Consider the following 24,793-nt stretch of genomic DNA (forward strand, 5'->3'; position numbering starts at 1 on the left):
TCAGCAGTTACCTCTGGAGGGGGGCTGACTGGAAAAGGGGCACGAGAGAACTTTATGGCTAGTGGCTACATGGAAGTAATTTTTTAAATCATTGAGCTGTGCCCTTGAGACTTGTGCACGTCACTGTATGAAAGTTTATCTCAACAAAAAGAGAGAGAAGAGCATAGTGACTTAGAGCTTGGACAGCCTAGGTTCAAATCCCAGATTTGTCACCTCTCAGCTGTGTGACCTTGGGCAGGTCACTTTCCCTCTCTGTGCCTTGTGAGGATTGAGTGAGCTAATACACGTAGAGTGCTTAGGAGAGGACAGCACAGGGTGGGAGTTCAATGAACCATTAGCATCATCGCCTCCCCCGGTGCCTCTCCAATATGAGAGGATCCAGAGTCTGATTCCCTTCCTCTCCCCTGTTCTGATCCCATGATCCCATCTCCTGGCGAATTCAAGGTGCCCTCACTCTAACCCTTGTGGGGCTACAACTCCATGATTTGATGACTTTGAGATTCCATGACTCCCAAGCTCATGCCAGGCTAAATTCCTGGGGTTCTGTGAATCACCCAGCCACGGGTGCCAGCACAGGGAACACCGTCCTGCCCACACCCCGGGTCCACAAAGCAAGCAAGACACACACACGCGGCTTCTCTGTCCCCACGGATATATTTGATAATTGTCCAGAACCAGAGACGGCGTCAGCCAGGGGGTGAGGGGGAGTAAAAAAGAGCCCAGGGAGGGGGCTGGGTGGCAGGGATGAGGAGAGGGAGAGGAACAGACACACAAAAGAGAGAGAGGAGAGAGGCAGGGGGCGGGGCGGGGCGGGGCGGGGCGGGGCGGGGCGGGGGCGGGGAGAGAAGCCAGCCAGAGGGGGAAGAGGGGGAGGGAGGCGGGAGATAACTTGAGGGGGCGGGGCCAATGGGCGAGAGGGCCCCTCCCCCCAGAATACAAAATGAGGGGGACCGGAGTGGGCTGTCCTGGGCTTGAGGGGCAGGGTAGAGACGGGTGATGTGGTGGGGTTGAGGTCAGTAGTAGGTTTCCTTCTCCACCCAACCTGGAGAGACAAAGGAGGAAAGAAACAGAGAAGAGAGGGAGACGGGCACGGAGAGAAGCACAAGCAGAGACAGACAGACAGACAGCGGCACAGAAAGAAACCAAAAGGGGCAGAGACACAGGGAAAGACACAGAAAGGAGGAGGCCCAGAGAGCCAGGAAGAGAGAAGAGTTGCAAAGAGGGTGGAAAGACGACGCAGGAGGGAGGGGTTGGGGGGAAACAGAGAGTGAGGTTAGTATCAGTCACACAGCGCTCTCTCGCCTCCCCTTCCAGCTGCCCCGTCCCGTCCCCCCAGCCTCCCCCCTGTACCCAGTTAGCCCCTCACCCCCGGGGTTCCTGCGCAGGATGAGTTTGCGGATTTCGTCATAGACGAAGATGAGAAAACTGTAGGGGAAGGCACAGAACCACCAGCTGGGCCTGCGGAGACGAAAGAGCAGGAGGGCGTCAGTGTGGGGCGGAGACGGGGCGGGGGGCGGGGCGGACACACACAGGCAGGGTCCCAGAGGACAGACGGGGCCGCACTGGGAAGATGCTCCCCTGGTCCTTCGTGCCCAAGGTGAGGGGTGCCCGGGCCATGGCTGTGGGCTGGGGTCTGCACAGCACCCCCCTGTGAGGGCGTCCCGCGGGGAAGGCTACCCGGAGGATCCCGGAGCAGGTGGTACAGGGCAGGGGAGGGGGCACTCACTTGAGAGGGTACATGCGAAGGGCCACGTCCATGCCGGGGCAGTAGGACAGGAAGGCAGCCAGGGCTGTCTCCTCAAACAACCCGAAGATCAGGATCTTGTTCCTGGAGGCACAGGCAGGGCTGGACCCAGAGAACTCGAGCAGGCACCCCCATCCCACCGAGACAGAGGCTCTGCCAAGGGCAGATGCACAGAGACAGACATGGAGACACACAGAGATGGAGACCGAAAGAGGCAGAGAGGCACAGATGGGTCCAGGGAGACGGTGACACTGAAGTATAATGACAGAGACAGTGACACACAGGCAGGGGTATGAAAAGATACAGCAGGGAATTCCCTGGCGGTCCAGTGGTTAGCACTCTGCGCTTCCACTGCAGGGTTCCATCTCTGGTGGGGGAACTAAGATCCCACATGCCGTGCGGCCAAAGAAAAAGATAAAGCAGATCTGGAGAGGGACCAGGGACACCCCAGCAGTGTGCACACACACATATGGAGAGAGAGAGACAGAGAATCCAAGATAGATGTGACCACTGGAGAGAAAATCAACTCAGAGGCAAAACTGAAACAGACAGACAGACAGACACGGGGCGGGACGGAGAGCAAGCCCGGCGCCCGCGGCCCTCACTTCATGCCCTGCTGGAAGACGGAGTTCCTCCTGGTCTTACAGATGATCAGGTCAGCCCACTGCACGACCACTATGCTCACAAAGAAGGCCGTGTGGCACGTGAACTCCACCACTTTCCTCTGCTCGTAGGTCTGCAAGGGCGATGACGCGGGTGCCGGTCGGCGGTCAGTGTGGCCGCAGCCCCAGGCCCCACCCTGGGCCCACGTGCTCCTTGTCTGCGCCCCTGCGTAGGGCCCCAGGGCAAAGCGGGGACTCTGTCCAGATGGGATCCCCTAAGGGGCATGCCTTCCCTCTGTAGTTCAGAGCCCCACGGGAAGAGTCAGGAAATGTACAAGGAATTAGAGAGGATAATGGTGACCTCGGTTGTGGACCAGAGATCCTGGGGGCCTCCTGAGGGGCCTCCAGCTGGGCTTTGAAGGCACAGACAGAGATGGGGAATCGGGCAGCAAAGGCGTCTCGCCTGGTGGGGCAGAGAGCATGGCCGGCGGCCAGGACCGCGATGGGCTGGGCCAAGAGCGCCAGGAGGCCCCTTGTGTCCAGCGAGGATCTTGATGCCGCCCCTGGGGCAGAGGGACCATCATAGGAAGCTGCCCCTGCATGGTTGGGACGGCTCGCCCCAGCCCAGGATGCTGTGGGCAGGGATCCCGCCTGGGAGGTCCCAGGCCATGCTGTGGGACCCAGCCCTACGCACCCACTGCTGCCCGTAACTGTCCTCCAGGTCGTTGACGGTGCGGTCATCCCAGTTCAGCCGGATGCCCACCAGGTTGCCAGGCAAGAAGCCATTTTCTGCCAGGATCACAAAGTAGGAGAAAAAGCCACCAAGAGCCTGGATCATTCCTGGGGGAGGAGAGAAGGGAGATGAGAAGAGGCTCAGGTGGGGCAGGCAGCCAGCCCAGGGCACCTCTGAGGCCCCTTGAGACCCACACTGCGAGGATGGTGAGGTACCCGGTCCTCTTGCCTGACATCATCGGGGCTGAGCTCCCAGAGGGCCATCTGAGGGTGCCACCTGGTGGTGAGCCCCTGAGATGGGCCCCTTGGAGCAGGAACCTTGGAGACGGGGCTCTCCTGAGGGGAGAACCTGGAGGCTCCCTCCCACCTGCGCCAGGCCACCTGGACATCAGGAAACCCCTGAGGACCCCCTAGGCAGGAATGACCTCCTTAGGCCTCTGACCACCGCCACCAAGCCTCTGCTTCCTGGGACACTCCCAGCAACAGGGCGCTCAGCACCTGTAAGACTGCACACCTCACCCCCAGCAAAGATGGAGAAGGCAGGAGGGCGTGGGGCTCACTCCTGCCCTCAGAGAGCTCACAGGCTGACTGGTCCTTCCCATCATGGTGGCGGGTGGAGCAGGGGAGTGGCCATCCTGGGGCCAGCCCTGATCTGCCACTCAGTATCCCACGTGCTCCCCGGGTGCAGCCCTGGGCCTTTCCTCCACCTGTGCCAGCCCCACCTTGGTGACCACCGCCCATCTGTAAGTCACTCCTTCCAAACCTCCAGCACCAGGTCCTACTTTTCACTCCACTCATTCGGCACAAGGTTTCTGAGCGCCCACGGTGGGCCAGGCACCGGGCACCCAGCCATAAGCGAGGCAGGGCCCCCAGGTCCTCACCGATCTGTCCGTAGGCCATGCTGATGAGCCTCTCATTGACCAACTTGTCAGTGCGTGGGTTCCTGGGCTGTCTCTTCATGATGTCACTCTCAGCGGCCTCGTACGCCAGCGAGATGGCAGGGACCTGGGCAGGAGAGGCCGGTAAGTCGGGGATCGGGGGGACCCTACCCTCCTGGAGCCTGGGGGTGGCCGGGGCCTCACCATGTCAGTGCCCAGGTCGATGCAGAGGATGGTGATGGTGCCCAGAGGCAGTGGGATGTTGGCCATGATGAACAGCAGGAAGGGCGTGATCTCGGGGATGTTGCTGGTCAGGGTGTAGGCGATGGACTTCTTCAGGTTGTCGAAGATCAGGCGGCCTGTTGGCAGGGGCAGGCTCAGACCTCGGCACCCACACCAGGGCACCCTAGTCCCTCTGCCCCTTCCCTGCCCAGTCCATGCATCCTTTCTAATCCACCCCCCACCGCCTGCCTTTCCATACAGATGCCCAACCATGTTGCCCCTGTTCAAACATTCTCAAAATACAACCACTTCGGAAGACTGCTTGGTAGTTTCTTTTCTTTTTTTGGCCGCACAGTGTGGCTAGCGGAATCTTAGTTCCCCAACCGGGGATCAAACCAGCGCCCTTGGCAGCAAAAGCATGGAGTCCTAACCACTGGACCACCAGGGAATTCCCAGTAGTTTCTGTTAGAAGTTAAACATCCCTGCCTTATTGACCCAGCAATCCTCACCTTATGTTTATATGCAAGAGAAATGAGTGTTTATGTCCACCAAAAAGCAAGTACACGAATGTTCACCATATGGCATTAGTTATAATAGCCCCAAACCAGAACTGACCCGCTGGCCATCAGTAGGTGAGTGGATAAGTAAACTGTGGTCCGTCCATACAAAGGAATACCACCCGGCGAGAAAAAGGAACGAGCTACTGACACCCCCAACTCCATGGATGAATCTCACTGATGTTATGTTGAGTGAAAAAAAGCCAGACACAGAAGCATTCTTATCACATGATTCCATTTGGAAGAGGTTGGAAACGAATCCATGGTGCTGAAAGTCAGGATAGTGGTTATTTCTGGGAGGGGGGATATAGACCAGAGGGGACCTGATAGAACCCTAACGGGAGGCTGGAAACGTTCTCTATCTTGATGGGGGTCCGGTGGTTGTGTGGGTGCGTGCGTGCATAAAAAGTCACGGAGCTGCCTGACTTTGTGTGAAAGCCATATCCCAATAAAGATTCAATCAGTACAGTGCGTATAAAGTAAAAAGAAACTAAAGATGAACCCAGCCAGCCCCTCCCTCCACCTTCCCCCGTGTGCTGATGAGCAACAAGGTGTGTCATTAAGAAGGCACAGAAGGGCTTCCCTGGTGGCGCGGTGTTTGAGAGTCTGCCTGCCAATGCAGGGGACACGGGTTCGTGCCCCGGTCCGGGAAGATTCCCACATGCCGCGGAGCGGCTGGGCGCGTGAGCCATGGCCGCTGAGCCTGCACGTCCAGAGCCTGTGCTCCGCAACGGTAGAGGCCACAACAGTGAGAGGCCCACGTACCGCAAAAAAAAAAACAAAAAAAACAAGGCACAGAGGACTTCCCTGGAGGTCCAGTGGTTAAGAAAGACTCCACGCTTCCACTGCAGGGGGCGCGGGTTCGATCCCTGGTCAGGGAACTCAGATCCCGCAAACTGCGCGGGGCGGCCAAAAAATAAATAAATAGGTAGGACCCCATCTATCCTAGCACCCTGCTGGTTTTCTTCTTAGCACTTTTCACAATACGTAATTATGTTTGTTATGTTACAATCTGTTCGTTAACTTGCAGAAGGCTGTCTCTCCCAGCTCCTTGAGGGCAAGGACCCATGTCTGCTCTGCTCACAGCTGTTATCTCCAGCCCCTGGCACCATACACAAGGTAAGGAGCCCAATAAGTGTCTGGGCGGCGTGAGCGCCGCCGTGAGTGTGTGCTCTGCAGGTGCATGGAGGATGTCTTGGGGATGATAAAGGGTTAACCATGTGTCCTCTGGGCCACAGGAGACAAGGGATAAGGGCGTTGAACCTGACACTGTAGGCTCAGCGGTTACCGTCTGAATTCTCTCTTATCAGGAGTTATTTTTTACACTGGGGACATTTCAAGTAGGACAGAGAGACTGGAAGAAAATGCATGAACAGTGATTACTTCTGGATGGTAAGATTATGGGTGATTCCAATTTGCTTCTTAATGCTTTTCTACATTTGCTATAATGATCATGAATTACTCTGATAATTAGAATAAAACGGAATGGGAACAAGCCCCATCTGTGGCCGCATCCAGGCCCGTCAGGAGGTGATGCCCGGCGGCCCCACCTGAGACCTTGAGGCCTTGCCTCTGTCTGCAACTCCCTTCGCTGACACTTCTCTACGTGAAGACTCCCACATGGCCCTAGAGACTTGGCACAGGCGATCCCTGTCCCCTTGGGGAGGCTTCCTTGGCCCCTGACTCCAGGCTGGGTGAGGGGCCTCTTCAGGGCTCCCTCAGGACCCTCTGCTTCCCTGAGGTTGTCCTTATGAGTATTTTTTTTTAAAGACTTTTTTGATGTGGACCATTTTTAAAGTCCTTATTGAATTTGTTACAATATTGCTTCTGTTCTCTGTTTTGGTTTTTTGGCCCTGAGGCATGTGGGGGTCCCAGCCCCCCAACCAGGGATCGAACCCGCACCCCCTGCATTGGAAGGCGAAGTCTTAACCACTGGACTGCCAGGGAAATCCCTATGAGTATTGTTTTTTAATGCTTCCGAATGTGCCTTGCCCACCAGACTGGGCCTGTGCTGGGCGACACCGCGACCCAGAAGTGCGTTGGCTGAGTCCTGCCCCCAGGGAGCCCCCAACTCCTCAGGGGGAGAAAACCGAAAAGGACAAGCGCAGGCTCTGCCGGGGGCCTGGTGGGATTCTGTGGTCTCCTGCCGTGCATCTGCTGCAGCCCTGGCCTGTTCCCCTCCCCCTTCTCGGGCTTCACGCAGCGACCCCAGTCTCCAGGGCCACCTGGGCCAACTCACTCACCCTCCTCCACACCCGTGACAATGGAGGCAAAGTTGTCATCCAGCAGAATCATGTCTGCTGCCTGTTTGGAGACGTCAGAGCCGGCAATGCCCATGGCCACCCCGATGTCAGCCTTCTTCAGGGCGGGGGAGTCGTTCACGCCGTCCCCAGTCACAGCCACGATGGCTCCCTGGAGGGAGAGAGGGTGAGGATGACGCCCAGAGGCCTGGCCCCAAACCCTCTTCTCATCAAGGACCCCGGAGTCCAGACCCCCGGCCCCCTCCTCCGAGGGACCCCAGCCCGAGCCCACCTGTCTCTGACAGCCCTCCACAATGATGAGCTTCTGCTGGGGGGAAGTGCGGGCGAAGACGATCTCAGTGTGGTTCTGCAGGATCTCGTCGATTTGCTCAGAGGTGAAGTCCTTGAGGTCGGTGCCATGGATCACACAGGCCTTGGCATCCCTGGGAAGAGCAGAGAGTGTTCAGGACTTGTGGGGCAGTGACACCTGTTGGACAGACTCACAGACAGGAGAGACAGAGGACCAGGCTCCGATAGAGGGACAAGGGCTCTGGGGGTCAGAGATGAAGGGAAACAGGGGAGGAGGGGGCTGCAGTAGGAAGGATAGAGGGCAGACCTCAGGAAGAACCTTGGGACACTGGACTTAGAGGAACAGAGCTATGCAGGCAACTAGGAAATAGAGACAGACGCAGAGAGACATGAGCGTGGGAAAGCTAAGTACGTCAGAACAGAGATGAGAGACACAGAGAGAGACAAAGACATGAAAGAGAGATGGGAAGAGAGAATGCCAGACACAGAAATAAGGGGTCTCACAGAATCCTCTCAGATGTGAATTACTAGCAGCCCATTTTAGAGAGGAGGAAACTGAGGCACAGAGAGGCTAAGTGACTTGCCCAAGGTCACACAGCTCATGTGTGGCAAAGCTGGGATGCGAACCTACCCCTTGCTAACCCCATGCAGCTGTAACACCAGGCTGCCCATCCTCACGATGGTAGAGGAACAGGACCCAGATGCTGAGTCAACAGAGGAGGCCCAGGAGGAGGGGGACCCGCAGTCCCAGAGGGACCTGAGCTGGGCAGGGCGGGGCTCACCGGGGGTTGACCTGGCTGACGGGAATGTTGAGCCGGGCGGCGATGTCCTCCACAGTCTCGTTGCCCTCGGAGATGATGCCCACACCCTTGGCAATGGCCTTTGCCGTGATGGGGTGATCGCCGGTGACCATGATGACCTGTGGGCATCATATGCAAACGGTCCAGCCTCACCGCTGGCCGCTGGGGCCCTGGCCCTGCCTCCCCTGCTGCCCCGGGCCATACCTTGATGCCCGCGCTGCGGCACTTGCCCACCGCGTCAGGGACGGCTGCCCGGGGAGGGTCGATCATGGACATGAGGCCCACGAAGCAGAGGTTGTCGGTGGTGAAGTTCACATCGTCACAGTCGAAGGCAAAGCCCTTAGGGAACTGCTCCTCGGGCAGGTAGTAATGGCAGAAACCTGGCGCAGGGAGAGGGGCACAGGGGCTCCAGCCTCGGTCCTCCCTGCCTCCTGCCCGCAGCTCCCGGTGCCAGCAGTCAGGCTCCCTAGTTGGCCAGACAGTCAGTCAACACCCATTTCTGACAGACGCCTTCCTGTCTCATTCATTCATTCATTCATGGTGCATTCTGGGAGGCCCTATTCTGAGCCAGGCTCTGGGCAGCCTCACATCCCTCCTTACCCTCAAGGGGCCCCCAGAGCTGGCCCAGCCCCTGCCCCAACTTGGCTCCACCCTTGGTGCGCACCAAGCACGCGCTCGCCCAGGCCCCCGAGCTCGAGGTAGGCGTTCTGGAAAGCCTCCTTCATCTCCTCGTCCAGCGGCTGCTCCTTGCCCTGCAGCAGAATGGTGGCGCACCGGTCCAGGATGCGTTCAGGGGCGCCCTTCATCACCAGCAGGTACCGGTTGTCATTGGGGTCCTCGGTCTCGTGGATGGAGAGCTGCGGACAGAGCAGAAGGCGGCCACGCCTGAGCCTCACAGGGAGGGACCCGGAGGCTGCCCTGCACCCAGCTGGGGAAGAGGACCCCCCCTGCCACCCTGTCCAGAGCCACGGATGCCAGGACAGACCACCGCCAGGCTCCCCCAGAGGGCACTGCCCAAATCTCTCTACCCGAGAGATGTTCATCTGTTTCTCAGGCTCTCTCACAGAGACCTCTGCTCATCCCTGCCCGTTTCTGTCTCTCGGTCTTGCAGATATTTCTTCCCCTCTGTGTCTCTCTCACAGAAATCTCAGGGGTCCTTAGGATACGTGCTTCTCTCTCTGGCTTGCCCGACAACCTCTCATCCCGCATCTGACCCATCACCGAATCTGGTCAGCTCACCTCTGAATTACCCGGATTCTGACCTCTTCTCACCTCCCCTGCCCTCCCATCCAGCCACCACCGTCTCTCATGAAATATCACAGCAGCATCCACACTGAGTCCCTGTTTCTGCCCTCCCCTCCCCATAATATTTCCTCCCCATGGCAGCCAGAAGAAGCCTTTAAAATATGAGAGTCACAGGACTTCACTGGTGGCCCGGCGGCTAAGACTCCGCGCTCCCAATGCAGGGGGCCTGGGTTCGATCCCTGGTCAGGGAACTAGATCCCACATGCTGCAACTAAGAGTTCGCATGCCGCAACTAAAGATCCCTCACGAGGCAACGAAGATCCCGTACGCCGCAACTAAGACCCGGCACAGCCAAAATAAATGAATAAGTAAATAAATATTTTTTAAAAACCTGACTGGGCAGATGACAGCATGTATCGGTGAATATACTAAAACTACTGAATTATGCACATTAAGTGGGTGAGCTATGGTGTGTGAACTGTCTCTCTCAATAAAGCAGCTTTTAAAAATGTGGGTCAGGTCCCATCTTGCCTCTGCTCAGTGGCTCATGTCCCCCTGAGGGTCACACCCAAGTCCTGTCCACAAGGCCCTACGGGACCTGACCCAGCACCCACCGCCCTCCCCTCCCACCACGTTTCCTGGCTCAACGTTCCCTGGCTATTCGGTACATCAACACACTCCTTCGTCAAGACCTTTGCACACGCTGTGCCCGCTGCCCCCAGCCGCCTGCAGGGCTCCCTCGCTCAGCATGGTGACTGGCGGACGTATTCCAAATTTCCTAATGTCCTCATGCCTTTGTCATTGTCTGTCTCCCGGCACTAGAGCATAAGTTCCGTGAGAGGAGGGACTTCACTGCCGTCTGCGTCCGCAGCACCTAACACAAGTGCCTCTGACACGTAGTTGCTGCTCAAAAACATATTTGTTGAATGGATGAATGAGATCTCTGGCTGGTTCCCACTCTGCTGCAGGAAGATCTTTACTCCCCTGCTGCCCACTCCAACAGAGACATTGCTCTCACTCCCGGGTCTGTGTTCCTCTCCCCACTGGGTGGATACTCTTGGACTTATTTTACAGATGGGGAAACCAAGGCTCTGGGAAAGTTAATAACTTGCCCAAAGCAGGAGGGCAGCAGGGCAGAGCTGAGTGCTTTTCGGGCGTCATAGAGAAAGTGAGATCCAGGCCGACTCTCCTGGAGAGCCTAGGGTACCTGGTATTTGTTGGTGGAGTTGAAGGGGATCTCAGCCACTTTCTTATTACGTTCGCGCATCAGCTTCACGGAGCCGGAGGACAACTCGATGCACTTGAGCAGGGCAGACTCGGAGGCATCCCCGGCCACATCCCTCTGTGGGGAGAGAGGGCTGTCAGAGCAGAGTAGCGCGGGGTGGGCAGGGGCCAAGCTGAGGCGAGCGGGAGGCCAGATCCACCTTGAGCACAGGGATGTTGTCCTGACCCCCCTTGAAGACGGCACGGTTGCAGAGTCCAGCAATGTGAGACAGGGCCACCCAGGTGTGCGAGCTCTTGTCAAATGAAGTCCCTGAAAAAGGTACGAGTCAGGGCTGGGGGGCGTCCGGGAGCCAGGCCCCCTCGGTCTTGCCTGGGCCCCACCCTCACCTGACTGGTCCTCAGTGGTGTCGGCCTCGTGGATCTGGTTGTCGAACCACATGTGGGCGACCGTCATGCGGTTCTGGGTGAGGGTCCCTGTCTTGTCCGAGCAGATGGTGGATGTGGAGCCCAGGGTCTCTACAGCCTCTAGGTTTTTCACAAGGCAGTTCTTCCGAGCCATGCGCTTGGCGGTCAGGGTCAGACACACCTGGAGTGTATGCAAGGGCAGGGGAGTTACAGGTAGAGTCAGGCGGTGCAGTTGGGCCAGCAACACAACTGCCAACAACCCAACTGCCCAGCCCAGAGAGAATCCTGGGCAAAGAATGGGGTGTCGCCCAGCCACTCCACCCAAGGTATAGACCCACAAAAATGGGCTCAGATGCACCCCAAAGAAATATACTAGAATGTTCATAGCAGCAACATAATAGTCCCAAACTGAAAACAACCCAAATGTCCACTAACAGCAGTAGGGACAAATAAATTGGGGAATAAAAGGTGGGAATACTATACAGCGGTGAAAAAGAACAAGCAACCACTGCCTACAACTGCATGGGTGAAATTCAAAAACATAGTGTTCAGCGAAAAATGAGCCAGAAACAAGAGTTCCTGCTGAATGATTCCACTGATGTGAAGTACAAAAGCTACACGGTTTGAAGCCAGTCTATCCTAGGGGTAACCCTGGGGTTGGAGGGGAGGGGCTGAACAGGTCTTGAGGGGGCTTCTGGGGAACTAGATCTGGGTGCAGCTGACCTGGGGTGTGTTCAGCTGCCTGCAGCTCATCAGGCAGTACCTTCATATGTGCAGCCCTTGTTCGTATAGTGTAGGTCAAAGAAAAGCCTTTGACTTAGAGTAGCTTGGAATATGCTAATATGGAAAACGTTGCAGGATCTATTAAGTAAAAGCATCAAGGAACAGAACAGTATTCCTAGGATGGTCCCTTCTGTGTACCCCCAAAACAATGACTACGTACGTGGCAATATGCCCACCGTCGCCGGGAACAGGGCAGAGAGCCTGCTTCTGGAGGGGGGCTGACGGCTGGGCAGTGGGTCGGGACTGTTATTTTATTTTTTAACTATTTTAATGTATTCTTTAGACTTTTTACCATGAGGTTGTGCTTCTTAATTTTGTAAGTTAACTTCAAAAATGATAGGGCCGTTAGCCCTTTCTGACTGGCAGTGTTTCTCAAGATTCTTTGTTGGTTGTTTTCTTTTGGGGGGGGCCATGCTTCTCAGCTTGTGGGATCTTGGTTCTCCACGATCCCACATGGGGTATTGAACATGGGGTATTGAACATGGGGGCCCTCAGCAGTGAAAGCGCGGAGTCCTAACCACTGGACCGCCAGGGGATTCCCTGTTGGTTTGTTTTGTCAATGAGGCCCTCTGAGCCCCAGGACCCTCCTCATTCAACATCTGGCAGGCTTGGCCCTTGATGTCCAAGTTGCAGTCAAGGTTGTTGCCATCGGGCCCCAGCCCCCTCCTCCCTCAGACCCAAGGGTCCGGGCCTTACAGTAACAGTGGCCAGCAGGCCCTCTGGGACATTGGCCACGATGATGCCGATGAGGAAGATGACAGCCTCGAGCCAGGTGTATCCGAGAATGAGGGAGAGGATGAAGAAGGAGACGCCCAGGAAGACAGCCACGCCAGTGATGAGCTGGATAAAGTGCTCGATCTCAATGGCGATGGGCGTCTTGCCCACCTCCAGCCCGGAAGCCAGGGTGGCGATGCGGCCCATGACAGTGCGGTCACCCGTGGCCACCACCACGCCCCGAGCTGTGCCTGTGGGGTCAGAGGGGACTGGGCTGAGATTCAGCGAGCTTCAGAGGGACCCCAAGCCCCTGAGGCACGTCCATCTATCTGGACGAGCCCGGCCCCACCTGGGTGCCCGAACTGCCCCTCCCCGCTGCCTCACCTTCCACACAGTTGGTGGAAAAGAAGGTGATGTTCCGAGTCTCCAAGGGGTTGTCGTGAGTGCAGTCGGGGGAGCGGGTCTGGGGCTCTGATTCACCCGTGAGGGAAGAGTTATCCACCTGGGGACACAGGAGACAGGTGTCAACCCCGGGCCTGGGGTCAAGGGGCATTTGTCCAGAGGAGATTTCAAGATTTTTGTTTGTTCGTTTGTTTTGTTAACGAGGCTGAAGGCTGTGTCCCTGGAAGTCACAGCTAGAAGTCTGGGTGCCTGTGTCTGGGAGGACAGAGGTTGGGCTCTTGAAGCTGGGGAGGGTACACGGCTTCTTGCCAAGGCCTAAGGTACCTGGAGGTCAGAGGTACTGGATCTGAGGGAGGAGGGGGCCTGGACTGCAGGGTCCTGGGGGAGGAGGGGTCCGGGGGCCTGGACTCCTGGGTCTGAGGGAGGAGGGGTCCGGGGGCCTGGACTCCTGGGTCTGAAGGAGGAGGGGGCTGGGGCCTGGACTCCCGGGTCCTGGGGGAGGAAGGGCTGGGGGCCTGGACTCCTGGGCCATTCCAGGAAGGGCAGAGCTGGGCCCCAGGCCCCTGGCCCACCTTGCAGCCGTGGGCTGAGATGATGCGCAGGTCGGCTGGGACTCGGTCTCCGCCCTTGATCTCCACCAGATCCCCGACCACCACCTCCTCAGCATTTACCTGCATCTTCTCACCTTCCCGGATCACCAGGGCTTGCTGGGGGGAAAAATGGAGAAGAGTCACCTCCCTGACTCCCTCTACCTGGGGTCACTGGGCATAGCCTCGCCCGCCTGTTCACCTCCATCTGGCCCCTTCCTGGGTACCCCTCACCTGGGGAACCATGTTCTTGAAGGATTCCATGATCTTGGAGCTCTTGGCTTCCTGGTAGTAGGAGAAGCAGCCGGTGATGATGACCACGGCCGCCAGCACGATGCCCAGGTACAGCTGTGGGGAGACGCAGGGTCACAGCCCGCCCTGGAGCAACTCCCCACCACCCCCATCCCGAGGTCTGTGGAACCTGGGAAGAGAGCTTTGAGTCATTGGGGTCTGTATTTGTATGTCTGACCTCAGGTTGTGTCCATTTGAGGGTCTGTGTCTCTGTCTGCCTGTCCACGTTTGAGTCCCTCTTTCTTTCTTTCTTTTTTTTTAAATGTTTGTTGTTTATATATTTATTTATCTATTTATTTGTTTATTTATTGGCTGTTCCCCGACCAGGGATCGAACCCAGGCCCTCAGCAGTGAAAGCACGGAGTCCTAACCACTGGACCACCAGGGAAGTCCCACACTTCACCTTTCTGAGTCCCAGTTTTCCTCATAGCTTCTCTGGTTCTCTCACTGGGTGACTGTGAGAGTTAGATGAGAAAAAGTTGGAGGCTGGGCTTTGAAAAGTCTAAAGGGAGAAGTGGGGTGTGCATACGTGTCCCTACATGTATGAGCCCTTGGGCACAGCAGGGTGGAGGGCACTCACGTTGTCGCCAGAAGGATCATCCTCAGTGCCTGCCTGGATGCCGTAGGCCAGGAAGCAGAGGATGGCCCCGATCCACAGCAGGATTGAGAAGCCCCCAAATAGCTGGCGGCAGAACTTGACCCACTCTGGGGTGGTGGGCGGCGGCGTGAGCGCGTTAGGCCCATCGCGGGCCAGGATCTCCTGGGCTTTGCTGTGGGTCAGACCCTAGGGGACACAAGACTCACACAGAACCCTCCCGGAGCAACCCTGGCACCCCCAACACTTCCCGAGTGCCCCCAGGCACCCAAGGGTCACGGCTTCCCATCCCCTCCCCCCTCGGACCCTTCTCCCTCCGGTCCGGCCCCACCTGCACACAGTCGGTGTTGTATTTCCGGCAGACCTCTTCCACTGACATCTTGTGCTCTGTCTGAGGAACAGGAGTTTGGGGGGATCGGGTGAGTGAGGAGGCCGGGCAGTGGCGGGTGGGGCCTGCTCTGGGTGGGTGCAGAGGGTGGGACTTACCATAGCCACCTCCTTTTTGAGGTCATCCAGGTCCCGGCGGTCTTTGGTGCCCTTGCTCTTCTTGGGCGAGCCCTTGTCATCTTTCTTGTCCTGCGAGGTGGCGACACGATAGCTGTCAGAGCCACCAGACTGCGGGCGAGAAGGGGTTACAAGGGGACACCAGCCCTGCGTCTGCACAGCTGCGTCTCTGGGCAGGGGCTGGCTCTGGGGGCTCAGTCTGTCTCTGCCCTGCGGCTCTGGGTATCTCTCAGAACCCCTGAGTCTCATCTCTTCCTACTGGCCTCTCCGTCTCTGGCTCCATGTATCTCTGGGTCTCTGTCCCTGAGAGTCTCCATCTGGGTCTGTCTGTGCCTCTCTCTCTCTCTCTGTAGGTCTCTCCCCTTCAGTCTCCATGTGTCTTTTTATCTCTCTGTGTCTTCTTCTCCTTCTCCCTGGGCACTTAGTCTGTCTCTTGCTAGGTCTGTCTGTCTCTCGCTACGTCTGTCTCTCTCTCTTGATCTATCTCTCCAGGTCTCTGTTTGCGCCTCTCTGTCTTATTCTGTTTTGTTTCTGTCTCCTCGTACCTCTTTATCTATCCTTCTCTTCATGTGTGTGTATCTCTGTCTCTCTGTGGCTGCTTCTCTGATCTCTCTCTCCCTCATCACTTCATATTGTCCGTCTCTCTCTCTGTCTCTGTCTCTGAGTCTCTGTGTGTGTCTCTCTCTGATCTCTGGCTCTTTATGTTTTCCATCTCATACAATATCTGTTTCTATCTCTTGAACTCTCTCTCCCTGAGTCTGGCTGAGTCTGTCTCTCTGGGTTCTCTCTGGGTTCCTATCTCTTTCCCAGTTGGTGTGCAGGGATCTCAGACTGTCTCTGAGTGTCCGTATTTTCTGTCTGTATCTGTCTCCATCCTTATCTCTGCTTCTCTCTGATTTCATCTCTCAAGGTACCTCCTTTTCTGTAATGCTTGGTGTGTCTCTCCGTAACTGTCTCTACTGTTTCAACCACCTTGTCTATCTCTCACGATCTCGCTCTGCCATCTTCCTCTCTATCCCTGCATCTCTCCTTCTCCGAGTCCATCTCGGCATCTCTGTCCTTCCAGTTGAAGGTCTCCCCATATATCACTCTCCCTGTCTTTTCTGCCTGACTCTTTTTCTGGGCCTCTCTCCCCAACCCCATGGATGTCTCTGTCTCTCAAAGGACCCAGCAAATCTTGGGAGACCCCACAGGCCTGGCAGGAAGGGGGAGGAAAGGGCACTCCAGGTGTTAGTCACAGCTGGGACCAACGCCTGGGAGGCAGCCTACTGTGCACAGGGATGGTGGCCTGGCTGGACATGCAGCCAGTCCTGAGGGCCTTGACTGACAAGCTGTGGGCCTAGACTCTTTCCTGGGGGCTGGTGGGAGCCATGGATAGGTTTGGACAAGGGGTTGGCATGGTTAGCCCTCTGGAGGACAGACTAGGAGCTGGCTGGGATTTGGGGTGCAGAACAGCAAGAGGCAAAAGCCCCCGGGCTTGACTTGAACTGGATGTAGCGTGAGGGGGAGTGACTGAAGTTCCAGTTTGGGGACCTGGGCTGACGGGGAAGGAAGTGTCCTTGGAGGCTGGCAGGAGGGGTGGGGTGAGGCCAGGTGCTGGTAGAGGAGCGCTGACAGATCCTAAGGGTCCAGGGCCAAGCTGGGATCCCAGGCTCAGTGCAGCTCAGCGCTAATCCCCTCGTGACCTTGTAGAGAGTTGAGCTGCCTGCCGTCTGCCCCCAGACTGGGAGGCTGAGCCTGGGAGGCTACTGCAGCCTGGAGGCCTGGGAGCCTGGGTTTCAGGGGTGGGAAAGAGGCTTGGCCCTGGGCCAGCCCTGCAGCAGCACTGCGTCTGACATGGAACATGGAGGCTTGGGGGACAGGGAGGACACTCCTCCACCCCCAGCTTCAGGAGGGGTCTCGGACTCCACAGAGGGGTAGACCCAAGGATGGAGAGAGTGGAGATATGAGGTCATGGGCACAAGTTAGAGAAATAAGAGGAAGGCAGGAGAGGAAAGAGATGGAGGCCTGGAAGGCAGGAGAGGAGAAGTTGGGAAGAAAACCAGCTGCCCACCCCTGAAACCTCAGGGAAGGCTGGGGAGCTGATGCTTGGCCCCTATGAGGCCTAGGGGTGGCTTCCTGGACTCCTGGGTCTGAGGGAGGAGGGGCCGGGGGCCTGGATCCTGGGGATGAGCGGGGAGGGACTGGGATACCCCAGTCCCTGGCAGACAAGCCTTGGCTCCTCCTTGCCCTTGCCATGACCAGACTCCCTTGGGGGCGGGCTTCCATCTGTTAGAGGGGGAGCCGAGGCTTTCCCAGTCAAGGCAGGAGGCCCAGATGGACGCACTGCAGGGCGGGAGCACCTCTGAGGGTGGGGGACACGCCTGCCTCGCTGCAGCCCGCCTCTGCGGCTCCTCGCCATTTTCCATGCTGTCCGCCTCCCCTGACACCTGCCCAGCTCACGCAGCCTCTGCCCCTCAGCCTGCCTCTCCCTCCCCCTTTCAAGGTGTCTGAGGCCTCATCTCAGCGTCTCTCCCTCGAACTCCCCTTTTGCCCTCTGTCCCCTCTTCCTATCATTCAGGCTGCCTCTGGTTGTCTCTGGATAGGAAATGTCTGTCCTTGGGTCTCCTCATCTCAGCCTCAGTTTCTCTCTTTGTCTCTCCTTGTCTATGTCCCACTCATGTCTCTCTTCGTCTTTCCATGTCTCTCTGCCTGTGTCCATCTCTTTGTCTCTATGTCTCTTTTTCTCTGTCTCTTTCAGAGCATCTCTCTCAGTCTCTGCCCATTTCTCTCTGCTTTCCATGTCTCTGCCTCCCATGTCTAAAGAGCCTCACTTCTCCTCCTGTTCTCACGTCTTTTCCTAAGACCCTCCCGCTCCTTTTTTCTCTAAGGCACTTAGCCCCAGTCCTCTCCTCCAATCTGCCCTCGGCTTCCCCTCCATTTCCACTTACCTGGAAGCCATCACTGACTCCCACCTCCCCCTTCTCTCTCCCAGTCTCCTCCCCACCCAGTTCTTCTCTCCTTCTCCCCTCGCCCACCCCAAGCCACAGATCTGCAGCCCCATTCCCCAGCTCCATCCCTGGGCCCATCAGCCTTCATCCGCCATCTTTCTCTTCATCCTTCATACTCCCTCTCCATTAGCCTCTCCCATCCCGACCCCCTCTCTCTCTCCATCCCATCCATCCCAGCCCACCCGCCTCCTAGCCCCCCATGGCCCCGCCTGACACGCAGGGAGAAATCCAGGGCTGCAGCGGGGGTCAGGTGGTCAGCCAGGGGAGGAGGCAGCATCTGCTGGAGAGACTCACAGACAAGGACACACGGACACGGAGGAAAGGGCATAGCCAGGCATGCACAACCCCTCCCCCCATACACACACGTACGCATTTGCATACATACACCCTCAGCCAGGCTCTCAGTCTCCCCGCCATGACTCTCCTGCTCCCCCCAGCCCCTGTGTCTGCTCCCCCAGATTAGGAGCTAGACACACACTGCAGCCCCAGGCCACTCCGCATTGCGGAGCACCCCCATCCAGGCCTGGAAGGAGAAAGAGAGGTCATCTGGTGTTCATCCCATAGTCTGGACCTGTCCCCGCCTGGCCAAGGAAGCAGACGGGCTTCAACGCCCCCAGACACAAACACCAGCTTTCAGACACACCCAGACACGGTTACAGACATTCAGACACAAACCCGGGCCACACAATCGCAGGCAGACGGTGCTGCAGGGCCTGACAGAGCCAGGAGCACACACACGCACACATGCACACGCACACATACGGTTGAGCAGGCAACCGCACCAGGTCAGGCAGAGGTGCTGAGGGCGGGTCCGTGCCCCGCGGGCCCCGCACACAAAGGACACACCAACATGCGCCACAGACCCCAGCCAAGCCAGGCGGCCCCGCGCACACACTCAACCAGAGACACAACCACACGGACGGGCTGAGTCAGCCGGCTCACAGGTTCCTGAACCCGGGTCCCGGAGAGCAGGGGTCCCAGAGTCCCCGGCCCCCGCAGACACCCAATCTCACAGGACCCACAATGTCACACACACACACACACATCGCCCGGCCGGCCCGAGCACCTACCCCCATCTTGGCGGCTCCGGGGGACAGGGGCAGGCGGGCGGGGCAGGGGCCGGGGCAGCGGCCTCAGGGTGGGCTCAGGCGCGGGCTCGCGCTGGGGGCCTCTGCAGCGCCCGCGCCTCGGTCCGCGCGTCCGTCCGGCGGTCAGCCCCACTGCACACAGTCTGCGGCGACCGCCGCCTCCGCCTCCTCATATGCCCGCGCCCGCCGGGGGGCCGGCGCTGGCCAATCAGGGGCGCCGCCGTTCTGATGGACGGCCCGCGGCCCCGCCCCCGGTACTGCAGCTGTCCTCCCCGCCCCCCACCCACTGCAAAGCGGCGGCGAGGCGGCGAAGGGGGAGCGCTGCGGGAGGCGGAGACCCCCGAAATGAGGGACCTGGAAACCCCCGCAGTGTGGGGTGTCGGCTCCGAGGAAGGGGCGCCGAGGGTGGGAGAGCCCCAGAATCCCCCTCATTGTGTGCCACCAGAGGGAGGAGTGCGCTGTGGAAGGTGGACACCCACCACGGGGTGGGGGGAAAGCCCCGTAAATCACCGCAATAAGGGAGGAGGGCCAGAGCACCTTCTTCTGCACTGAGGCAGGAGGGAACCCTGGGGACTGTGGGGTGCTGTTCAGGAGGGGGAGATGGAGGGGGCACAAGGGGCAAGGAAGACCCCACAGTGAGCGGGGAAGCTGCAGAGGGGGTAGGAGCCCTGAGGCTCCCCTCACTGTGTGACCTCCCCCCAACACACACACTATGGTATGGCAGTTATCCAACGAGACACAGCTACACAGGTACACAAGAGACACATCACAGCCAGAGGATTCCACCAAGCATCATACTCACACAGGACCATCACCCAGACAGCACAGATGCTGTGGACACACACGGACACCACCCCACCACTCACCACCAGTTTCACAATCACATTCCATCACACACCAGCTAATACCCTCCCACACACCCTACACTACTCCATCAAACAACCCCAGGGACTCACAAACATGTAAAAATGAAACACACATAGCACACACACCTTGCGCACCCCATCACACCATAGAATCAGAGTCATAAAATGCCATGTAGATTAACACACACCCTCAAAACACAACCTCACAGATATGCACATCACGCACTCCATCAGAGCTGGCCTTAAACCACCTCACATAGAGAGCCATAACCACAAAATCCACGGACCCACAAACCAGTACACATCTACACTCAGCACCATAGCACAGGCCTCACACTGCCCCAGACACCACTTGAGGCTTTGTGAACACTGTTTCACGCAACATCACACACACTCCTCCCCAATATATCTGGGCATAAGCAAAGGCCCACAGTGCAAAATTGCCGAAGTGTTGCTAATTGTGAATGACAGACAAAAGGTGCACACAGACTCACACACAGCACAAGAATTCACCGACACAGATCACACAACACCATCCCACACACCTCACACACTACACACATCATGTATCACAGTGCTATCTCATACACCTCTGTTGTAGCTCCAAACACACCCCCCATGCCCACACCCACACACCATGCACATCCCATCTTGGTATGTATATACACACACAGATGCACAGCCAGCACCCACACCCCAGGCCTGTCACATACACACAACACCCCGTCAGCCACCCACTGGAGCCTGAGGAGTTACAGTCTCCTACCTCCACCTCTCTGCTCTACGAGGAACACTCCCAGACTCTCCCTGAGAAGGGCAGAAGGGGCAGAGGCAGGCAAGAGCCTGTCTCTGTAGCTTTCTCAGAATGTGGGTATCCTCCCCACCTATGGGAGTGGGGATGTGGGGGAGAGGCAAGGGGCACAGAGTAAGCCTGGTGTATAGCAGGTGAGAGGGGAAGGTTAAGGACCTGGTCACCGAAATGTGTGAAAGGGTGAAGGCCAGAGGGAGACACACAAACTGAGAAAGACAAGAGTCAGAGATTCGAAGCCACAGAAAGATGGGCATGGACAGGGAAACTGGGCCAGAGAGTAAAAGGGGGCAGGGAGGTGGGTTCCTTGGCTTCCCCCAGCACCCAGAGCCTCAGCCCAATCCTGTACTCTGACCCATCCCCATCCCTCCCCGCTGTCCCTTGTTGCCATGGTAATAGGGAGGCCGCATTTGCAGCAAAGGAGGCTGGGCTTGCAGACCTGGCTTGTCTCCATGGAGACTGGGGAAGGGGGGAAGCCACATCTTCTAGCCCTGGTAGTTGCCCCCTACAACTCTGCCCCCTTCCAGAGGGAGGGAGGGAAGGAGGGAGAACCTGTCAACATATTATCTTTTCCCCCTCCACCTTGTCCTACAGGGATGGGCTTGGACCATGGGAGGGAGATTGGGGTGACAGAGAAGCCTGGGGATGTCAGGATCCCAGGAGATTCTCGGCTTTCTCTCCTCCTGCTTTCCAGCTGGACTGGGGGAGACCCCGGTCCCCCACACCACATCCCAGACACAGGCTCACGTCCCGCCCTCATGCACTCCTCAGCCTGGTGAGACTGATGACTGTGCACCGTGTTCCCAGCGCGAGGCTTTGCAGAAGTTGGGTGAGGGGGGAGGGAAGATTTACGAAGGTCACAGGGATGGATGGGGACAAGAGAACTCGGCAAGAGAGATGGAGGGAGAGACTAAGAGAAGAAATGGACGCACAGAGTTCAGAACCAGAGAGAGGCAAATAGGAACAATAAAACAGAAACACCAACAAAGACAGAGAGATGGGCAAAGACAGAAATGAGAAAACAGGCGTAAGAGGCAGATAAACAGAATTACTTAGTGAAGATGACAGTGACACGCAGGGACATAGAAAGCTAGGCAGACACGTTTGGCACACTGGGGAGACTTAGAGATAAAGACTGGGGAGACAGAGCAGAAATGGGGGTGGGGGAGACTCAGAAATGGGGAAAGACCCCAGAGGAGATCTGCTTGGTACTGGAACAGAGAGGGAGACAGACCAGAAATGTCTGCAATCATATTCTAGTCACCTTGACAGACTGACAGTCCCGCCCAAGGGCAGAGACATTGATTAGTCTGTGAGAGATGTGGAAACGAGAGACCTTGAGACACAAGCTCATTCCCACCCTGTCTGGGCACACACGGCAAGGGTCTGAGACACAGAAGAGGTCAGATGGAGACTGGGGGCGCTGTGTGCCAGGCGGGGTCCCCCGAAGTGTGGCCTGCCCAAACACTGAGAAGGCAGGCAGGTCCTGCAAGGGAGACAGGGCAATGCTGCGCTCCAGGACCGCCAAGCCCAGCAGGCCGGTGCTGAACGGACAGCTCCCGAGCTCTGGGCCCCCTGCCCGAGGGGCGGGGCCCAGCCTCGCTCCTTTCCCTCGCTTGCTCCCTCTCTCGGTCTAGCGTTCCTCACTGCTCGGGCCCCCTACCGTCCTCATCTAGTTTTCTACAGCTTCTTGTCTCACCTGTCTCTGTTCCACCTCAGTCTCTGCTTCTCTCAGCCCCAACTCCCCGGGTCTGTTATTAATATCCCTGTTTTCTCTGTCTCCACCTCGTCCCCTTCTCCATTCTGTCTCACCCTTCTCCCACCTCATCATGGTATGTCTCCCTGTGTCTCCCCCTTTGCCCTATTTCTCCATCTCTCTCTGAGCCCCCGCATAGTCTCTCCCCATCTCTACCCCATCTCTGTCTCTTCCCTTTCTGTCTCTCCGCCATCCTCTCCCCATCTCTTTCTTTCTCTCCACCTCTCCATCTCTCCCCCTTCCACTTGGCCTCGTTTTGGTTTTGGCTGTGTGACCTTCACTTGTCCTTTCTCAGCTGCAGTTTCCACAGAAACCTCCAGTGGGGCGGGCGAGGGCGTGGACAGAAAGCAGACCTACCCTTCTCCCCGCTCAACCAGCCGTCAGCCTACCCCGCCCCACCTCCTCCCTCCCCCCGACTGGGATTTCTCACTTCCTCTCTTGGGGCTGAGGAGGTACGTTCTCAGCAGAAACACAGGGTCACAGTCACACAGCTGAAGGTGGGTTCACGGATGTACACACATACACACATGCACATGACTACAAAGTCATGACAAATTACCCTGGCCCAGGCACACACTTACCACCATACGGGCCACCCAGGCACCACCACACTGAACTGTTCACTCACCCTCCCCTCCCCCAGCCCCATCTGGTTTCTGTCTATGTCTCCTTTTCCTGGTGTCTCCGCCTCTCCAGATCCCTGTATCTCTCTCCATCTGTCTCAGGGTCTCTGTCGCAGCCTCCTTCTGTCCTGAGAGAAGGTCAGTGGAGAAGGGCCAGCTGCCCGGACCTGGGCTGACCTGCTGTCTGTGGGCAGGGCGGAGAATCGAGAGAGTGCAGGAGTGACTATCCAGTCTGTGGTTCTCAGCAGACTCCCTGGAGGGGGGAGCCCAAGCCTTCAGTGCCCTCGCACCCCTAGGAAATGAGACCCGGGTATCCCCAGTTTTGGGGTTTTGTTCTTTTTTTATTCCAACGGGGACTGGGGTGTGGCAGGGGGAGGGATGGGGGCCCAACTGACCCCCTCCCTGTGGGGGTCTCATAGAAATTCCGAGGTTTCTCCCCAAAAAAAAGAGAGAAAGAGAAGAGTCGAGGGGCACCAGGGGACACCCATCTGCCCAGAGGCCTCCCACTTCTCCAGAAGTGGGGAGGGCTGCGTTAAGTCTTGGGGAGCCCGAGCAGTCCCAGGATGGGGTTCTCCCCACGAACTGCTTTCCGCTTCCGGGAACAGCCCCTGCAGTCCTCGGCCCCTGGAGTCCTCGGTTCCTGTGCTCCTCTTGTTCGCAGTGGGGGACGGAGTGCGGGCGTCCGCGGCACCCTCTGGCGAGTCCACTAGGGGGCGCAGGCAGGTTCCGGAGCCGAGCCTCAGACTTCACCGGGAACCAAAGGCAAAATCGCGGCGTCCGGCGCGCGGGGGCACAAGTCCCGTCCCTCGCCCACCAGGGAAGCGAGGGCGGCCGGGGCCTGGGGCGAGCCCAGTCCCTGCGGTCAGTCCGGGCGCCCGCCCGGCCCCGCCCATGATCACTCGTGCTCAGCCAGCTCGCGGGGGCCGGCGGGGCCGGGCCGGGACCGGGGCGGGCTGGTGGCTTCAGCGGGGGCGCCCAGGCCACGCGAGGGCGCGCCGGCTCCGGAAGCCCGCAGCGCCTGGATGCGCCGGCACTCCTGACAGACACGCACGTGGGTGCAAGGGGTGGGGGCGGGGGGCCGGGCCCCGCCGGGCGGTCCCGGGTCGTCCAGGAGGCGCTGGGGGCCCCCGTGCGCGCTGCCAGCATCGCCCGCGCCGGCGGAGTAGAGCTTGCCGTTGCTGAGGCGCATCTCGCGGACGGCGCGTAGCGACAGCAGGGCCCGGCTTGGGCCTCCCGGGCGCCGGCGCCGGCGAGAACGCGACGTCTTGCGGCAGGACACCGCGTGCCGCAGCTCCTGCAGCATCTCCTGGCACACCGACACCTGGGGGCGGCGCGGGGCGCGGTGGTCACTGCCTGCGACCTCCTTGCCGCCGCCCCTCGCCGCTCCTTTCCCCTCTGGTCCTCTCGGAAACCTCCACACCCTCCTGCTCTCCCCGCCCCACCTCTGTGTTCACCTCTCTTTCTCTTTCCTGCAAGCCCTTTCACCTCCTCTCTTCCACCCTTTCCTCATTTCCCATTCTCTTCTCTCATAGTTCCCTTATTTCCCCGTGCTCTTCCTGTCTCGTCTCTCCACCTCTCAACTCCTGTCTCTCCTCCACTTCTCGCTCCCTTCTCCATTCTTCTTTGGATTTGTTCTTAAATCTGCCCTTCACCTCCGATCCACACTCCTCTCTTCCTACTCCTTCCTCTTGCCTTTTCACTCGAAAGTTTATAACTGCTTCTAGTCCTTCCCTCGTACTCGTTCTCCATCCTCGGCCACTGATTCATGCACGCACTATTGCCAGACGTATTTGCTGACCGCCTACTGTGTTCCAGGCACTGTTTCAGG

At 58.1% G+C, this 24,793-nt stretch overlaps 2 protein-coding genes across 6 annotated transcripts in view; both read right to left on the minus strand.

Annotated features, from left to right (window-relative positions):
* Positions 1–635: 635 nt before the first annotated feature.
* ATP1A3 (ATPase Na+/K+ transporting subunit alpha 3) lies at positions 636–19,054 on the minus strand. 2 transcript variants are annotated; one of them, XM_067721325.1, is made up of 23 exons: positions 18,895–19,054; positions 14,817–14,906; positions 14,662–14,721; positions 14,316–14,519; positions 13,679–13,792; positions 13,430–13,564; positions 12,840–12,957; positions 12,438–12,706; positions 10,941–11,139; positions 10,754–10,863; positions 10,537–10,671; positions 8,749–8,941; positions 8,289–8,464; positions 8,067–8,203; positions 7,268–7,418; positions 6,979–7,147; positions 4,161–4,315; positions 3,960–4,083; positions 3,041–3,186; positions 2,350–2,480; positions 1,727–1,828; positions 1,367–1,458; positions 636–1,042 (listed from the first exon to the last, which is right to left on the minus strand). In XM_067721325.1, the coding sequence occupies exons 1-23, from the start codon at positions 18,898–18,900 to the stop codon at positions 1,014–1,016; spliced, it is 3,045 nt and encodes a 1,014-aa protein (XP_067577426.1). In that variant the 5' UTR covers positions 18,901–19,054; the 3' UTR covers positions 636–1,013. The 2 variants fall into 2 exon arrangements, with proteins under 2 accessions (XP_067577426.1, XP_067577424.1); XM_067721323.1 differs by having other exon boundaries at positions 14,817–14,945.
* Positions 19,055–23,293: 4,239 nt separating this feature from the next.
* GRIK5 (glutamate ionotropic receptor kainate type subunit 5) overlaps positions 23,294–24,793 on the minus strand; it is a 57,276-nt gene continuing 55,776 nt past the window's right edge. For all 4 annotated transcript variants that reach the window (XM_067720749.1, XM_067720747.1, XM_067720750.1 and 1 more), the window contains exon 20: positions 23,294–24,286. In XM_067720749.1, coding sequence (XP_067576850.1) covers positions 23,861–24,286 — 426 coding nt within the window. In that variant the 3' untranslated portion in view covers positions 23,294–23,860. The remainder of the gene's footprint in view (positions 24,287–24,793) is intronic.

Source organism: Pseudorca crassidens, chromosome 20 (assembly GCF_039906515.1).
Source record: "Pseudorca crassidens isolate mPseCra1 chromosome 20, mPseCra1.hap1, whole genome shotgun sequence".
NCBI classification, from domain to species: domain Eukaryota; kingdom Metazoa; phylum Chordata; class Mammalia; order Artiodactyla; family Delphinidae; genus Pseudorca; species Pseudorca crassidens.

Excerpts from the sequence above, each read along its gene's own strand:
- ATP1A3 (XM_067721323.1), bottom strand. Across the intron at positions 3,187-3,959 it reads CATGGCCTACGGACAGATCG|GAATGATCCAGGCTCTTGGT; the intron begins GTGAGGACCTGG and ends CTCCTCCCCCAG. Across the intron at positions 1,043-1,366 it reads CCTGCGCAGGAACCCCGGGG|GTTGGGTGGAGAAGGAAACC; the intron begins GTGAGGGGCTAA and ends TTGTCTCTCCAG.